Raw genomic sequence first — 17897 nt, 5'->3', positions numbered from 1 at the left:
ATTTGCTTATCGGCGATCAGTGAGAGCGCTGTTGCATCTCTTCCCACTGTCTTTTACAGAACATCTTACACTATATATTTCAGTGGAAACACAATGATTTAAAACCCTCCCGTTCCTTCTCGTGAGTAGATAAATATGTCAGGCTGATGGCTGAAAGATGAATGTTAGCCTTTACACCCAGGACCACCCTCAACTCTTCTCCAGACCATGGGAACCTGCAAGTTTTATATGCGATTTGGCTAAGGCTGAGAATACCATCAAGGAGCAGGCCTAGGACAGGCTTCAAACACACATAGCAAGTCATAGAATTAACGAATTGTACAGCACTGAAATGCGACCTTTCGGCCCACCTTGTCAGTGCTGACCGTGATGCCAATCCACATTAATCCCATTTGTCTGCATTGGGCCCCCATCCCTCCTTTGCTTTCCAAATGCCTTTTAATCATTGTAATTGCGGCTGCCAGTCACTTCCTCTGGCAGCTCATTCAAAGGATACTCAGTGTGAAAATCTTTCCCTTTATGTTCCTTTCAGCTTCTTTCCTCTCACGTTAAACCTGTGCTCTCTAGTTCTAGACTCTGCTGCCCTTAGGAAAAAAGATTTTGTGTGTCGAACCTATCTATGCCTCTCAAGATTTTATTAACTTCTATAAGGTGTATTCATTCTTTTTATTCAACGATGCAGCACGGAACAGCCCTTTCCGGCCTTCTGAGTAGCGCCACCCTATTTAGTCCTAGCCTAAACACAGGACAATTTACAATGACCAATTAACCTACGAATTGTCTTTGGACTGTGGGAGGAAATCGGGACACCTGGAGGAAACCCACACCTTCCACAGGGAAGACGTACAAACTGATGCAAGATGGGGGCAGAGTGAAGTTACGACGGCGCTAAACGGCGACTCCTTTGCTTGCATCTTTGGAAACAGCTCTATTTCTATCTTTGAAATCTCTTTTTGTCCTTGTTCTTTTGAAGACCCTGACCTGGAGTTACACTCTGACTTTGGTTCTTTGCGGGAATGGGACCCGCTCTCAGGGCCCCACGACCGGCCGCTTTTTGATATGCCAAGGACGCGGCCTGGAAGACGAGCGTGCCTTCAGGGTGCTGGATTTTCATGGCTCTGGAGACGGGCTGATTCTAGGCCGGTGCCCCTGACTGAAGCGTCGTGGGAGAACGCGGAACATCGGGAGCAGTGGGTTAGCTGCCGGGGGATTGTGTGTCCGGAGAGCTGCGACTCTCAGGGGCCGACTCTCTGGGCGCAGAGCTCGGAAAAAGCGATGCAACAGACTTTTAACATCATAAATCAATGAGTTGTTTGCTATGTCTCTCCTCTCGCTGTGAAACAGAAACACCTCTTTTCCCTTATTAGAGACAGAGAGAGAGAGCCTGTGGTGTGTCGAATACTGGGTGAACGAGTCGTCTTTGGGCTACTGCAAGTTTATCAATGCTTTGCTGCACTCTTGAGTGCTCGGTGGAGGGTGCCGATGCTTTTTTGCTGGTGGGAGTGTGGGTGGGGGGGGTTCGTTGCCTTGCTGCCGCTTGTGCGTGGGAGGGGGGAGCTGGGCTTTGGGATTCTAACATTCAACTGTCATTCATTCTTTGGGGGCATTCCTCTGTTTTCATGGATGTTTGTGAAGAAAAAGAATGTCAGGGTGTATATTGTATACATTTCTCTGACATCAAATGTACCTATTGAGACCTATTCAAACTCTTTACAGACTGAACTCCAAACTCCGAGGCCCCAAGCCATAATAGTGTTGCGTTAAGCTGTTAGGCTACTGGGGCACCCTAAATGTGAAGCATGCAGTTTTATTAAAATTTATTTGGGAATACAGACCCTTCTGGCCAAGTTACACCCAGCTGACCAACTAACCTACCAACATGTGCATCTTTGGAATGAGGTTGCCCCGCAGCCTCCTTCATTCCGCTGAAAATAAACCCATCAAGCGCCCCTCATAACTGAAGCCCACACGCCAGGTGGCACCCTGGTGAGCCCCTTCACTTTGTTGGCTCTCGCTAGCAAAATCCATGTTCCATGGAGCTCCCACACGCAGTCCCGGCTCCAATACACAGCCTGTGGACGCAAACGTACCGAAGTGCCTTCTTCGCCCCCCGACCCACTCTCAGTCCGCCATCAGAGTTCCTCGGGACGCTACCTGTCACTCCACGCGCGCCATCTGAATCTGACTTCCCAAAGTGAATGAATTACCTCACGCTCGCCTGGACTCCATCCCGGCGCTCTCCCGAGGCGGGAGCGGAGTAAACAGGGCGTCGCTCTGCCTCTCCTGGACTAATGGACTCCTGAACACGCCCCCTCGGCACAGTGTGACCTCAAAAAAAATAACAGACGGGAATAAGATGCGGTTAAAGGGGGGGGGGGAAACAATGAATTAGATTGAGGTTCTCTTTAATGAAGTCTGACTCAGCCAAGGAGTTAAACAGAAGCCCAGTTCAGAAGATAATGCGCTGTGGACTTGTTTGGTTTTATTTCCCTTTGACTTCAAAGGGCTTCAAGTAAATCATCTTCCCGGCAGGTCGCTGAAGATACTAATGAGGTGTCTTTACAACAGGAGCTTAACTCCTGACAGGGACGTGGATGGAGCTTTCCTCGTTCGATACTGACTGCTCGTTCAGAGGACTGTCGCCTCAGTGTTTGCGCTGTGATCAGTGGCTCTTAGGCGGGAACTGAATTTCACATTAACTGTTGTTCAATAGACCAGAGAGAAAGAGAGAGAGAGCGAGAGAGAGAGTGTGTGTGTTTATGTGTGTGTGAGAGAGAGAGAGAGAGAGAGAGAGAGGGAGAGAGAGAGAGACTGAGATAAACAAGAGGCTCTTCTTCACCAGCAAACTGCGGGAGTTCAACGTGAACGCTAAGTAGCCTCAATGCCCAGCTGAAGCTTTGGATTAACAGCTGAACACAGGTTTAATAAGCTCATGAATCGCTGCTTGGATTTATTTATGGTAAGTTTCGATTAACCTTAAAGATCTTAATCTTTGGAGATATGGTTTAAACTCTGTGTTGTGGAGAGTCGGAGTCAGTCTAGTGGCTACTATCTGATGTGAAGATACTTCATTTGATTTACTTCTTTGAGCTGTCCGAAGCACAGAATATTAGACTGTAGAGGAGCTGTTAACTACTTTCTATTGCTACGTCTCCCCTCTCTCTCTATCTGTCAACCTGACTGTCTCTCTCCCTCTCTATCTAACTGCCTGTCTGTCTCTCTCCCTCTCTCCCTCACTCTCTATCTATCTGCCTGTCTGTCTCTCTCCCTTTGACTTATCTGTCATATCTGTCTGTCTCACTCTCTCTCTCCTCTCTCACTCTGTACCTGTTTCTCTCTCCCTCCCTCCCTCTCTATCTGTCTGTCTCTCTCCCTTTCTCCTCTTTGTCCCTTTCCATATCTGTCTGTCTCTCTCTGTCCTTCCCTGTCTCACTCTCTCTCTCCCTCTCCTTTCTCTGTCTCCTTCTGTCCCTCTCTGTCTCCCTGTCTCTCTCCCCCTCTCGCTCCCCTCTCTTTCTCACGCTCTCTCTCTCGAACTTGAAAGAGGTGGTGGCAGATAGACTGGGTGGTGGGATGGAAGTCAGGAGAAAGACTGAATGCCTCAGTGTCGGGGGGAGTAAAAACGACGGGGGAGAGAGAGAGTCTGTGGAGACAGTGAATGGAGGAGGGTGAAGGAAGAGTAAAAGGCAGAGAGGAACGGGTGGCGATGAGGGAGAACAGACTGTGACTGGGGTAAGTGGGGACACGGAGCCAGAGTCAGTCTATGAGCAGGTGTCTGAAAGAAAGTGTGGCATCAAACCATCTCTGCGAGGAGCAATTCTGATACACAACTCTCCAGGTTGAGAGGAGAGAACATGCTCTGAGTCACCACTGAGTCATTGAATCAGCTTAGAAGGTCACCATTCGACCCAACGGGACTGTGCTAGGTCTTAGACTACCTGAAAATCCCAGTGCCCTTGCACTGCCCGGGGACTGCAAGCTTCGCCCCTGGGCTGCCTGAGCAGGACCCTTCTGCATGTTGCTTTCACACTGGCTCCCAGCATTTCTGCAGGCAGCGCATTGCAGATCACAACTCCACACACGAAAGGACGCTTCGTCGCCCAGCCTTTCGTTCAGATTGCCTTAGAGGGGCAAGGGGAGGGAAGCGCGAATGCCGATAGCTGTACGTTGTGGTCAGCCCGACAATCGGGCGTTTCAACCCCATCCCCTAATAACCGGCCAGAACGAGTCATGTTGAACTGTGATTTGACATGAAGGTAGGGAGCCTTGACCTCATATCGAGTACAGATTGTTCCCTCGAGGCTGATGAGGAGATTCCAGACTGAGGTGTTGACTGTGATTAATTAAAACAGTTCAAAAAGATCCTAAAATATTTATCTCGACCCTGAATACTCCTGGATCCTTTAATAGTTCCAACCCCCTCCATCCACTCTCATTCCTCCCATTCCCCTCCACAGGTGGAGGTTATATTAACCCCTCCACTTCCCCCTCATCTAGAGACCTGAGGGCAATGGGCAATGCAGAGCAGGGTGGTGTGTTACCCAATGCTGCTTGTACACATCCCTGGAGAGCTCATCACATCACCTCCCTCACCTCAAACCGCAGAATTTGTGCTTCTGATATTTTTACAATTAGCAGGAAAAGAAATTGTTATTTTGGACTGATCGGGTTAATTTCCTTCCATACATCCGTCGAGAGCAATGCCTTGGAGCTGAAACTCCAACTCAGAAATGCTTTGAGCCATTGCTAGGGTTGGGGACCCGACAGTGAGGTAGGAGGGATCTACTGGGACAAATCTGGTGCTCTTGCCCCTGCTCCTCACCCTCTGCTTTCCCTTTTGTATAAAGGGGTTTCCAGTAGCCACAGTAGTGCCCCCATAGGGTAGGGTGAGGGATTTCATCCAGAGTTCCAGACCCCTGCCCACCACACCAGCGTCTAGGACAGTCCTGCAGTCTCCCAGAGGAAGGATTAATTAAAGTAGATGGGTGCGCTAGTAAGATTGCGGGTGATATCAAAACTGGTGGAGTTGTGGATTGTGTAGAAGACTAGCAAAGAATACAGCTCGATATAGATCAGTTTCAGATGTGGGCAGAGAAATGGCAGATGGAGTTTAACCCAGATAAATGTGAGGTGTTGTATCTTGGTAGGACAAATGCAAGGAGACATTACACTGTTAAGGTCAAGGTCCTAAACAGTGTTGCTGAGCAGAGAGATCTTGGGATCCAAGTGCACAGTTCCTTGAAAGTGGCTACACAGGTTGACGAGAAGGCTTATGGAATGCTTGCCTTTATTAGTTGAGGCACTGAGTTCAAAGGTTAAGAGGTTATGTTGCAACTTTATAAAACCCTGGTTTGGTCACATCTGGAGTATTGAGAACAGTTCTGGTCGCCCCACTATAGAAAGGATGTTCAGGCTTTGGAGAGGGTGCAGAAGAGCTTTACCAGGATGCTGTTTGGTTTAGAGGGTATGAACTATCGTGAGAGGCTGGATAAACTTGGGTTGTTTTCTCTGGAGCGGCAGAGGCTGAGGGGAGATCTGACAGACGTTTGCAAGATTAAGAAAGGCACAGATAAAGTGGACAGAGAGTATCTGTTTCCCAGGGTTGAAATGTCTAATACCAGAGGGCATGCATTCGGAGGTGAGAGGGGGTAGGTTCAAAGGGGATGTGAGGGGTATGATTTTTTACTTAGAGAGTGGTGGATGCCTGGAATGTGCTGCCTGGTATGGTGGTGGAGGCAAATACATTAGAGGCTTTGAAGAGTCATTTGGATGGGCACATGGATGTGAGGGAGTTGGAGGGATATGGACATGGTGTAAGTAGGAGGGATCAGTGTTTGGGTGTTTTTGATTTGCTCTTTAGCTGGTTCAGTACAACATTGTGGGCTGAATGGCCTGTTCCTGTGCTGTACTGTTCTATGTTCTAATTTCCGGAGACTGAGTTCAAGATGCAACAAGACCGATAAAAAGATGATTGGGAAGAGCACAAGGAAACTGTATTTCCTTTTCAGTTCAATTTCTTTGAATGCTTTCATCTATTACTAACAAAAACACTGAGGAGGGAGGAGGAGAGAGGAAACAGGGCTGTTTGACAATGTGAGGCAGTCGGAGGACTCATCCAGTCAGAGCTGATGGTCCTGTGCGCTGGATGTGGGAAGTTCTGTTGATTGTCCCAGTACCAAGGAGAAAACCCCTCCAATAAATCCACACCTGCTGCAAACTGGAGGAATCAGGTCCCGCCCAAATGGACACAACAAGCAAACACAGATATGGCTTTGCACCATAAAGCAGTCCAGTCCATTGTCCCCATGGTAACACCATCTTGCTGTGCCCCCATCTCTCTCACGCTACCCCGTACTTTCCAAAGAGCGTCCAGCATTGTTGTTCTTGCTGTCAGCACAAAGCAACAGGCGGTGACCATTTTAAGTCTGGAGATTAGAAACATGGAATTGTTAAGGCAGAGAGGAGGCCATTCAGCCATTCAGCCGCTGTTGTACACCACCATTCCTGCTCTTTTGCTCACTGCCTTGCGAGCTATTCTCTGTCCAGTCAAACTCCCTTTCAAATGTTCCGATTGATCCTGTTGCCAACATCCCAGCAGCAGCAAATTCTCACCCTCTGCAAAAGCACAATTTCTCCTTCCCACTCAGCCAAAATTTTAATTCCGAGTTCCAGACCTCGAGTGCTAGCAAGCTAAGGATGGTCCGAGATGACAATCATCCTGCCGGTTTAAAAGCCAGCAATGCCCGGGATTACTCAGGATGTCAGGATAATGCTTCAGGTCCGAGACCTTTCAGGGGCCAGTCTGTCTCTTGTTGGAGTGAAAGGAAGGAAATTCTGGAGACCAGGCAGTCCAATTGGAATCAGTCTGTGGGATCTGGAAGAGGATTATTTGCTGATGTTAATGATGGTTCTCTCTGGCCCTTCCTAAGTTTATGTTGTGTTTGATGGCACCAAGCTTTGAGAACAGGGTATAGCCATTGTACGTGGTGTGGTAAGTGCTAGCATTGAATAGGGAATGTAGACCTCACACCCCCACCCCTCCCCAGAGAGTTGCTGAGGAGAATAGGGACGTCTCGTTTGGGGACACTGGGTAAGTCACAAGGGCACAGGGTGGCACAGCTAATGAGCGTCACACACTGTCTGAATGGAGTTTACATTTCCCTCGATGCTCTGGTTTCCTCCCATGTTCCAAACCGTGCTGGTTGATAGGTTAATTGGCACGGCAGATTGCCCTTAAGTGTGTAGTGGAATGTGTCTGGGACGAATTGATGGGTATGAAAGGAGAACAAAACAAACTCAGTTTAGGATCAGTGCAAATAGATGCTTGATGGCTAGCATGGAGTCAATGGGCTGAAGGGCATCTTTCATGCTGTATGGCTCCATGACATTGAAGAAAGGAATATAGTAATGCGGGAAATGGATAGGTAGACGGGCTGAGTAGCCTGTTTCTGTATATTCTATGCAATTCCACATAATTTATTATGCAATAAAAATCATTCATGGTCCCCTTGGGGAGCTCTGAATTTCTCCTCACAAAAAAACCTTTCCCCAGATGTGTGTGTAAACCACCAAAGGGGAATATAACAGACGGTTACTTCCAAAGCCTCATGCTTTGAGGAGGGGGGAAGAGGTAAGCGGGTCCACTTGAAACTAAAAATGGTACAGCTTTCTACCAGGCAGCGGATCAAATGCTCAGAAACAATCCCAGGCCAAGAGCTGAGTGGTGTTTGCTGTGATTAATCCTGAGATAATGGCTGTCTGCTTGTTGAAGATGGCAGTAATATTTTATGGGGCTCTGTCTGTCCTGACTCTTCCAGGGTTCAGCCAATGATGTGAGTTACCGTCTCTGCCTTCAGCACATTGAAACAGCAGGTCCAGAGCTCTGGCAGTGCTTCAAAGCTTCTCATACACGCAAAGAGAAAAGGGCTTCCGGGAAGCTGTCCTGAGGAGGGGACTATTTCTCAGTGCAGTGCACAGCTGCCTCTGTTTTGCTACAGCCCACAGACCTGCCCTTGACCAGCGGAAGCCAGCATCTCTGACCATAGGACGCCATCGCCAGCCTCCAAGCTCTGGATGAAAGCCTCCATGGAGCTGCGCTTCATGGTTGGACTGTGGGGTTACCTTCTGGCAGGACAGGCGCTGATGTGGGCCAGCACACACAGCGGCAAGGTGGGACAGTCGGAAGGACTTGCCGCTCACCCCGAAAACAGCACCAAGGTCTCCCCCTCGGACCACACGCTGCAGTCCACGGAGGTGCCCCAGAACTCAGACAGGTGTCGGGGTTACTACGACGTGATGGGGCAGTGGGACCCCCCATTCAATTGCAATGCGGGCACCTACCTTTATTGCTGCGGCACGTGTGGCTACCGATTCTGTTGTGAGTTTAAGCACGACCGCTTGGACCAGAGCACCTGCAGTAACTATGACACACCGAACTGGGCCAACACAGGGAAGCCACCCGTCAAGGTGGATGATAACAACGAAGACCCGACAAAGGACAAAACAAATATGATTGTTTACATCATCTGTGGTGTCGTGGCTATCATGGTGCTGGTGGGGATCTTCACCAAGCTCGGCCTGGAGAAGGCCAGGGGCCCACAAACCGAGATGAACATGTCCAGGTAGGAGCTCGGGCCTGCCTTCTGAGCCCGGTGGGTCGGGTGTGTAAGTGTGCTGCTTGTCTGTCTCTTGTATTGTTGCATCCGGGGCCTGGCATAGTGGTTAGCGTAACACAGCAGCGCCAGCTGTAAGATCGGGGTTGGGAATTTGTACTTCCCTCGTGTGACCGTACCGGCTTTCCTCCGGGTGCTCCGGTTCTCTCCCAATTTCCAAAAACGTACGGTTGGGGTAGTAATTTGAGGGAATGCTATGTTGGCGACGCTTGTGGGCTGCCCCCAGCTCACATCCTTGGACGGTGTTGGTCGTTGACACAAACGGCGCGTTTCATAGAAACGTAGAAAATAGGTGCAGGAGTAGGCCATTCGGCCCTTCGAGCCTGCACTGACATTCAGTATGATCATGGCTGATCATCCAACTCAGAACCCTGTACCTGCTTTCTCTCCATACCCCCCGATCCCTTTAGCCACAAGGGCCATATCTAACTTCCTCTTAAATATAGCCAATGAACCAGCCTCAACTGTTTCCTGTGGCAGAGAATTCCACAGATTCACCACTCTCTCTGTGAAGAAGTTTTTCCTCATCTCGGTCCTAAAAGGCTTCCCCTTTATCCTTAAACTGTGACCCCTCGTTCTGGACTTCTGCAACATCAGGAACAATCTTCCTGCATCTAGCCTGTCCAATCCCTTTAGAATTTTATACGTTTCAATAAGATCCCCCCTCAATCTTCTAAATTCCAGTGAGTATAAGCCTAGTCAATCCAGTCTTTCTTCATATGAAAGTCCTGCCATCCCAGGAATCAATCTGGTGAACCTTCTTTGTACTCCCTCTATGGCAAGAATGTCTTTCCTCAGATTAGGGGACCAAAATGACACACAATATTCTAGGTGCGGTCTCACCAAGGCCTTGTACAACTGCAGTAGAACCTCCCTGCTCCTGTACTCAAATCCCTTTGCTATGAATGCCAACATACCATTTGCCTTTTTGTACCTGCATGCCCACCTTCAATGACTGGTGTACAATAACACCCAGGTCTCGTTGCATCTCCCCTTTTCCTAATCGGCCACCGTTATCCACATTAAATTGCATCTGCCATGAATTTGCCCACTCACCTAACCTATCCAAGTCACCCTGCATCCTCTTAGCATCCTCCTCACAGTTAACACCGCCGCCCAGCTTCGTGTCATCTGCAAACTTGGAGATGCTGCATTTAATTCCCTTGTCTAAATCGTTAATATATATCGTAAACAACTGGGGTCCCAGCACTGAGCCTTGCGGTACCCCACTAGTCACTGCCTGCCATTCTGAAAAGGTCCCGTTTACTCCCACTCTTTGCTTCCTGTCTGCCAACCAATTCTCTATCCACATCAATACCATACCCCCAATACCGTGTGCCTTAAGTTTGCACACTAATCTCCTGTGTGGGACCTTGATGTTTCGCTGGATGTTTGGATGTACATGTAACAAATAAAGCAACTCTTTAAAAATCTTTATCATCAGTGAAGCGGAATTAACTGGGCCAGGCCCACAGGCCATTGGTTCTGATTCTGTCTCCTTCCAGCATTAGTGGGAACAGACACAGTAGCGCAGTGGTTAGCACAATGATTTACGGTTCAATTCCCACTGCTGTCTGTGAGGAGTTTGTACGCTCTCCCCGTGACCACTTGGATTTTCTCCAGGTGCTCTGGCTTCCTCCCAAAGTCCAAAGGCAAATGGTTGGTAGATTAATTGGTCCCTGATTAGGCTGGCATTAAAACTGCGGGGTTGCTGGGCAGCGCGTCTCAAAGGACTGGAAGGGGCAACTCAGCAGTGTATCTCAGGTGGAGACGAGAGGGCGTACAGGAGTGAGATATGCCGACTTGTGGAGTGGTGCCACAGCAACAACCTGGCACTCAACATCAGTAAGATGAAAGAGCTGATTGTGGACTTGGGAAGGGTAAGATGAAGAATGTTTTGGGAACAGCTTCTTTCCAACTGTGATAAGACTGCTGAATGGATCCTGACCCGGATCTCGGCCGTACCTTCCAAATATCCGGACCTGACTAGCACTACCTTACTTTCCCTTTTCTATTTTCTAATTATGATTTATAATTTAAATTTTTATTATATTTATTTTGAATTGTACTTCAGAGAGCACGAAGCGCAGAAACAAATATCACTGTGATGATTGTACTCTCTGGTATCAATTGTTTGGTGACAATAAAGTATGAAGGAACACATACTAATCCTCATAGAGGGATCAGAAGTGAAGGGAGTGGGCATTTTCATGTTCCTGGGTGTCAAGATCTTTAAGGATCTAACCTGGTACCAACATATTGATGTAGTTATCAGGACAGCGGCTATAATTCAGTAGGAGTTTGAAAAGATTTGGCATGTCAACATATACACTCAAAAACTTCTGTAGATGTACCGTGGAGAGCATTCTGACAGGTTACATCTCTGTCTGGTATGGAGGGGTTACTGCACAGGATGGAAAGAAGCTGCAGAAGGTTGTAAATCTAGTCAGCTCCATCTTGGGCACTAGCCTACAAAGTACCCAGAACATCTTCAAGGAGCAGTGTCTCAGAAAGGCAGCGTCCATCATTAAGGACCTCCAGCACCCAGGACATTCCCTCTTCTCACTGTTACCATCAGGTAGGAGGTACAGAAGCCTGAAGGCACACAGTCAGCGATTCAGGAACAGCTTCTTCCCCTCTGCCATCCAATTCCTAAATGGACATTGAAACCACTACCTCACATTTTTAATATACAGTATTTCTGATTTTCGCACATTTTTTAAATCTATTCAATGTATGTATAATGTAATTGATTTACTTATTTATTATTATTACAATTTTTATTCCATTATTATTTTTTTCTCTTCTATATTAAGAATTACATTGAACTGCAGCTACTAAGTTAAATATTTCAGTCACCTGCCAGTGATAATAAATCTGATCTGATTCTGATAACTAAGCTAAGTAACCGTGCATATAACTGTCAGTACAATCCTGGCAATTGTTGTGATGCTTTACCTGAGGTGTTTACACACACAATTTATCAAGAGATGCCTGGGAATTTATAATCAGAAATGTTGACAGGAAATGCACACAGTCATCATGCGTGTGGACAGAAGGAAATGTCCGTAAATTCTTCTATATGCTTGGATATTTAGGAAGGGTGACTTTACCCTCCTTTTTTGGGATCTGGGCTTCACTGGCAAGGCCCGATGAAGGGACTCGGCTTGAAACGTTGACTGCTCATTTCAACGGATGCTGCCCAACCTGCTGAGTTCATCCAGCTTGTTTGTACGTGTTGATTTAACCACAGCATCTGCAGTGTACTTTGTGTTCAGTATTTATTGTCCATGCGAGATTCTGTCATGTTGTGGAGTTGCATTAATCCCTCTGGTGAAAGTAGGGGGTTCCATGATTTAGACACGGGGCGCTGAAGGAATAGCGAACCCTTTCCAAGTCAGGATAATATGTTCCCTGGAGAGGAATCTGCAGATAATGGTGTTCCCTCTTCCAACAGGGGTGGAGATAGTGGGTGTGAGAGGTTCTGTTGCAGTAGGCTGAGCCAGCAACAGCGGTGCAGGTTGTGGATGGTACACACTGTGGCCATGGAGAACATTCTGACTGGCTGCATCACCATCTAGTGTGCGGCAGTGGGGGGGGGGAGCACTGCACAGGAAAGTTGTAAACTCGGTCAGTTAGCTCCATCGTGGGCACTAGTCTCCTCAGCACCCAGGACATCTCCAAGGACTGTTGCCTCAAAAAGGAGGCATCCATCATTAAGGGCATCCATCACCCAGGCATGCCCTCTTCTTGTTGTTACCATCAGGGAGGAGGTACAGGAGCCTAAAGGCACACACTCAATGATTCAGGAACAGCGTCTTCCCCTCTGCCATCAGGTTTCTGAATGATCATAGAACCCATGAACTCTACCTCACTACTTTTGTTTCCTCTTTTTGCATTAGTTATTTAATTTAACTTTTATAAAATTTTATATAAAATCTTATTGCGATTTACCGATTTTTATTACAGTATTATGTATTGAAATGTACTGCGGCCACAAAACAACAAATTTCATGACATATTACCACCAAATATTGGTGTTTAGGGCAACATGATCTCTGTCGCTGTCTCCATCTCTGTCTGTCCTTTCATGAAATATACTGTACCTGATATTCTGATTCTGTTCACCGATGGTGGAGAGGATCAATGTTTAGGCAAGTTACAGATCAGTTAGATCTCTCACACACACACACACACACACACACACACACACACACACACACACACACACACACACACACACACACACACACACACACACACACACACACACACACACACACACACACACACACACACACACACCCCCCCCCCCCCCCATCCCGGGAGGAATTCCGCAGGCCAGGCAGCATCTATGGGGGCGAAACCTTTGGCAGTGAAATCTCGAGTCACTTCTGGCTGAAGTTACAGTGTTATAGAGGGAAAGTTTTAACAAGGTCTTCGCCAGCTTCTCAGTTATAACTTCAGTGAAAATGATGTAAAACTCCAGGAAACGGTCTGTTTTTATTTCCCGGTATTCCTGCAACTCTCCCACCAGCCACTCTGGGAAAATTTCCCCTCAGAATGCTTCCTCCAAAGTCTCATTATCAACCTCCTCAGTCATGTTTGCTTGAGTGGCAGTTTGATTTTGCGCTGTTCATTCAGCGTACAATGTCACAAGCTGGACTGGGACCTAATATTTTTGGGAGTTGGGGTGTTAAGCAAGATTAAGGAGGTGGGAGATATCAATTGCTCACACTCTGGTCTGTCTTCACCCAACTTGTCCAGCTTATCTGACGAGCCAAACATTTAACAAAGGCAACGTCTCCATCACCAACCAGCAACAGGCCACTCAGCCTCTCAACCCTAAGAGTGCAAATCAGACAGGGGTCATTTAGCTCATCAAACCTTTGGAGAATCATCTCATTCCCTTTTTTATTTCTAAACTCCTGTTACTTTCATCCTCTATCTATCTCTATACTTAAAGGTAGTTGAGTCTACCGTCCCCAGACACAGCGATGTAGAGTATTACTATCTGGTCAGGCTACATATTAATGATAAAACATGCCTGAAAATCATGTGTTTCCATTCACTACTAAATGCCCAAGCCCACTAAGAAATCTAGCTATGCAGAATATGTATCTTCACCTTAAGAATAGCCCATATGGATTTCAAAATGGCCACATGGACCATGCTAAACATGAGGAAATCTGCAAATGCTGGAAATTCAAGCAACACACACAAAATGCTGGTGGAACTCAACAGGCCAGGCAGCATCTATAGGAAGAAGTACAGTCGACGTTTCGGGCTGAGACCCTTCGTCAGGCCTAACTGAAAGAAAAGACAGTAAGAGATATTCAGTTAGTCCTGATGAAGGGTCTTGGCCCAAAATGTCGACTGCACTTCTTCCTATAGATGCTACCTGGCCTGCTGTGTTCCACCAGCATTTTGTGTGTGTTACATGGACCATGGCTTTCATTTGTCTGTGGGATATATTTATCTATCTATTTATTTATTGACGTAGAGCGCGAATAGGCCTTTCTGGCGCTTTGAGTCGTGCTGCCCAGTTATCTCCCGATTTAATACCAGCCTAATCACGGGATAGTCTTCAATGACCAATTAACCTGCCATCCTGTTTGTGTTTGGACTGTGGGAGGAAAGCGGAAACCAAGAGGGAACCCACGCGGTCGCGGGGGAGACGCACTCCCTGGCGGGATCTGTGACGTGACAGTCTGGGAGAGTAAAAGGCGCTGGAGGGAATGGAATAAAACAGCAGAAGGAAGATGGAGCCTGAGAAATCACTCCTGATCTGCGAGTCATTGTTTTTTTTTTCTGTTTTGATTTTGATTGAGTTGGGCTTCAAAAGGGCTGAAAACTGACACATCTCCTGAGAGTAACCGAAAGTACTCAACCAATAAAACAACCTTGACCTGAACCAGAAATAAAAATTGTAAGGTTCAAGCTGTAATCAGTTTTCATCCATCCTTCTACATCAAATAACCTGCCCTGGAAGCAGAGCCCTTTATAACTTCAGCTAATATAGATAGATCGTGGCAAATTTTGAAAATGTTGACTCAACTGGCATCTGCAGCCTTTAAGGAATTTCAAATTCCCACTGGCTTGAAGGACTTCATGATTTTCTTGCTGAAGTGCCAAGTTCGAATTCTGAGATTGTTCCCTTTTGTTCCAGACTCCTGGTATCAATAGAAGTACCTTTCTCTGTGTCTGCTTTATCAAATCCGTGAATCATTTTTAATTCCTTGATTAAGTTACCCATCAGCTTAGCAAAGTCAAGGGAACACAGCCCAGGTCAGTGTAAGTATTAACTGTTTCTACACCAGTATCACATTGATTAATGTGGGGAGTACGTCCTTCAGGGTCCTGTGATTCTGCACAGAGGTGCAACAGCTGGTGGTGCTGCTACCTCTCAGCTCTGTTGATCCAGGTTCGATTCCAACCTCAGCTGGAGTGTCGTCCTGTGACCGTGCAGGTTTCCCCTGGGTGGGTTCACCAGTTTCCTCCCGTATTCCGTGGAACGAGTGAGAGATTAACTGGCTACTTTATTTATTTATTGAGATACAGCGTGGAATAGGCCCTACTGATCCTTTGAGCCAAGAGACCCAGCAAACCCACAGTTTAACACTAGCCTAATCACAGGGCAATTTACACTGACCAATTAACCTACCAACCGGCCTTTGGACTGTGGGAGGAAACCCACGCGGTCACGTGGAGAACGTATAAACTCCTCACAGGCAGCAGCGGGAATTGAACCCGGGCCGTTGGGACTGTAAAGCGTCGTGCTAGCCACTACGCTACCATGCTGCTCCAACTCACTGGAGTCACTACTCACTACTGTAACTCACTACTTTGACTAGGTTATTGGTAAAATAATCTAACTGTGGATTGATGGGCACGAGAGAGTAGGGGAATAAAAAGAAGGGAATTGGGACTGGTGGGTTTGGGAACTGGTCCCTTGCATTACTGAGTCATAGTGTTGAACGGCGCAGAAATGGGGCCCTTTGGCCCATCAAGTAAATGCTGACCATCAGATACCTATCTACACCAATCCCATTCACACGCACATCTCGATACTTTAATACTGTGAGAGCATGTGCCTCCAGTTTCCCTCAGGCAGGATGTTCTAGGCTGTAACCACACTCTGGGTGAAAAATTTCATCCACAGATTCCTGGCCAGTAACGTCATGAAGATCCTACCCACCCTGCTCGTGGACTGTTTGTCCCACTTCCGCCAGGGACAATCATGCCATCCACTCCTGGGCCACCAGACTCAAAGGCAGTCACTTTTCACAAGCAGTGAGGCTGATCAACACCTCCACCCACTAACCCATCCCTCCAAACCCCCAACCACCACAGCTTTGCCATTCCCCATCAGTCACCTTATGTACAGACTCTCTTGTGCCTCACGTCACTTTTATGGACACACAGTCAACCTACGTACATAACCTATCTTGCACATCCATCTTGAGTTTTTTGTGCTGCATCAGATAAGAGTAAAAATTATTTCATTCTCCTTTACACTTTTTCAAAGTTTCGAAGTACATTTATTATCAAAGAATGTAGAAATTATACAACCTTGAGACTTAGCTGCTTACAGGTAGCAGCAAAGCAAGGAACCCAAGAGAACCCAATTTAAAAAAAAGACCAACCTCTCAGTGCCCACAGAGAAATAGAAAAAAAAAACAAATCATGTAAACAATACATGTGAGCAACTATAGCATTGACTCCTTCGATCCAAATCCCCAGAGCAACCTGGAGTAGTTCCAAAGCCTCGCTATTCAGCATACTAGAAATGACATGATGTCCTCAATATCTTCCAAAATCCTCATTCCTTACCAGTACTGAAATTCATACCCATGGTTAGCACGAGTTCCAGAACAGACTGCCCAAGATGCATGTTTCTCCCCTTTAGCCTTTATGTGTTCATTTTACACCGACTTACACTGACCTCTAATTCCACTCTCTCTCCATCCCATGCTCATCCACTCCTCTCTGACCACACCCCCCTCCCTTGGCTCCAAAGCTCACACTCCTCAACACCACCAAACCTTCCTCAGTCCAGCCTCCACTGACGTGGCTAGCAGATGCACATTGCTGATAGGCATCCACTACTCCTCCAGGTTAAACACTCTGCCAGTCTCAAGCCGTCTGCCCACTCTAGTGCACACCTCAGCATTTTATCAGCAGATGCTCTGGGACGCCTCACGCGTGCAGCATGGAAAGGAACGTTTACTCCAGCAGTGGCTTCCGCTGCTCATTTTTATTAATTAATCAGAGATACATTGCACCAAACCAGGATGGCCAGTCGTCAACCTGGGGGCAGTGAACCGATCACCTGTTTTGTGGAACTGTTACAACCTGCCTACAGGCCCCAATGCCTCATTGTGCCAGTGAGGGGGCTGTTACGGCACACGCAGCCAGTTTACTTCCGGCCCTGCGGCAGTTTCGCAAAGATAATCAAAGTCACTCCGTGACAAGAAGAGCACAGGGGTCAAGATCTGGCTCCAGTGCACCAGTGCCCAGGCAGGGAGAGTCCTGTCCAGCAGTGACACAATAGCTTTCTGCTTACAGTGCTGGACTATCAAACAAACTCCTGAATTAACAGCGAGGAGACACGCAATCAAATCTACCCACAGCAGGGCGAGTGTTTTAGTCCAGTTTGGGACAGAAAAGGCTGTTGTATCTAATGACGTTTGTATGTTCTCTCCATGGCCGTGTGGGTTTCCACCAGGTGCTCCCGTTTCCTGCCGCGGCCCAAAGATGTTTGGGTGGGTCGGCTGTGGGCGTGCTATTCTGGTGCCAGACACCTGCAGGCTGTCCCCAGCATATCCTCAGACTGTGTCGGTTGTCGGCGCAAACGAAGCATTTCGCTCTAGATTTCAATGTTTTGTGACAAACAGGGATCATCTTCGGAAGGTTACTAACAAGAGAAAATCTGCAGATGCTGGAAATCCGAGCAACGCGCACCAAATGCTGGTGGAACTCAGCGGGCCAGGCAGCATCTATGAAAAAAAGTACAGTCGACAGTTTGGGCCGAGACCCTTCGGCAGGAGAGGGAGAGAAAAAGCTGAGGAGTAGAGTTAAAGGGTGGAGTGGAGGGGAGAGAGGGACACCAGGTGATAGGCGAAACCTGGAGGGGGGAGGGATGAGAGCTGGGAAGTTGATTGTTGAAAGAGACAGAAGGCCATGGAAGAAAGAAAAAGTGGGGAGTAGTACAAGAGGGAGGTG

The 17897-nt window shown here is 47.5% G+C and overlaps 1 protein-coding gene across 3 annotated transcripts in view; it reads left to right on the top strand.

The window, feature by feature from the left end:
- Positions 1-2817: 2817 nt before the first annotated feature.
- Positions 2818-17897, top strand: part of LOC140719398 (protein shisa-9-like) — a 152369-nt gene continuing 137289 nt past the window's right edge. For 2 of the 3 annotated variants that reach the window (XM_073034025.1, XM_073034023.1), the window contains exons 1-2: positions 2818-2959; positions 7818-8621. In XM_073034025.1, coding sequence (XP_072890126.1) covers positions 8074-8621 — 548 coding nt within the window. In that variant the 5' untranslated portion in view covers positions 2818-2959; positions 7818-8073. Of the gene's footprint in view, positions 2960-3669; positions 3733-7817; positions 8622-17897 lie in introns of those variants that run through there. The other variant, XM_073034024.1, reaches the window with a different exon arrangement.

The sequence above is a fragment of the Hemitrygon akajei genome, chromosome 31, assembly GCF_048418815.1.
Source record: "Hemitrygon akajei chromosome 31, sHemAka1.3, whole genome shotgun sequence".
Classification (NCBI taxonomy): Eukaryota; Metazoa; Chordata; class Chondrichthyes; order Myliobatiformes; family Dasyatidae; genus Hemitrygon; species Hemitrygon akajei.
Note: the sequence above shows the minus strand (reverse complement) of the source record. Positions and strands in the feature narration are given on the sequence as shown.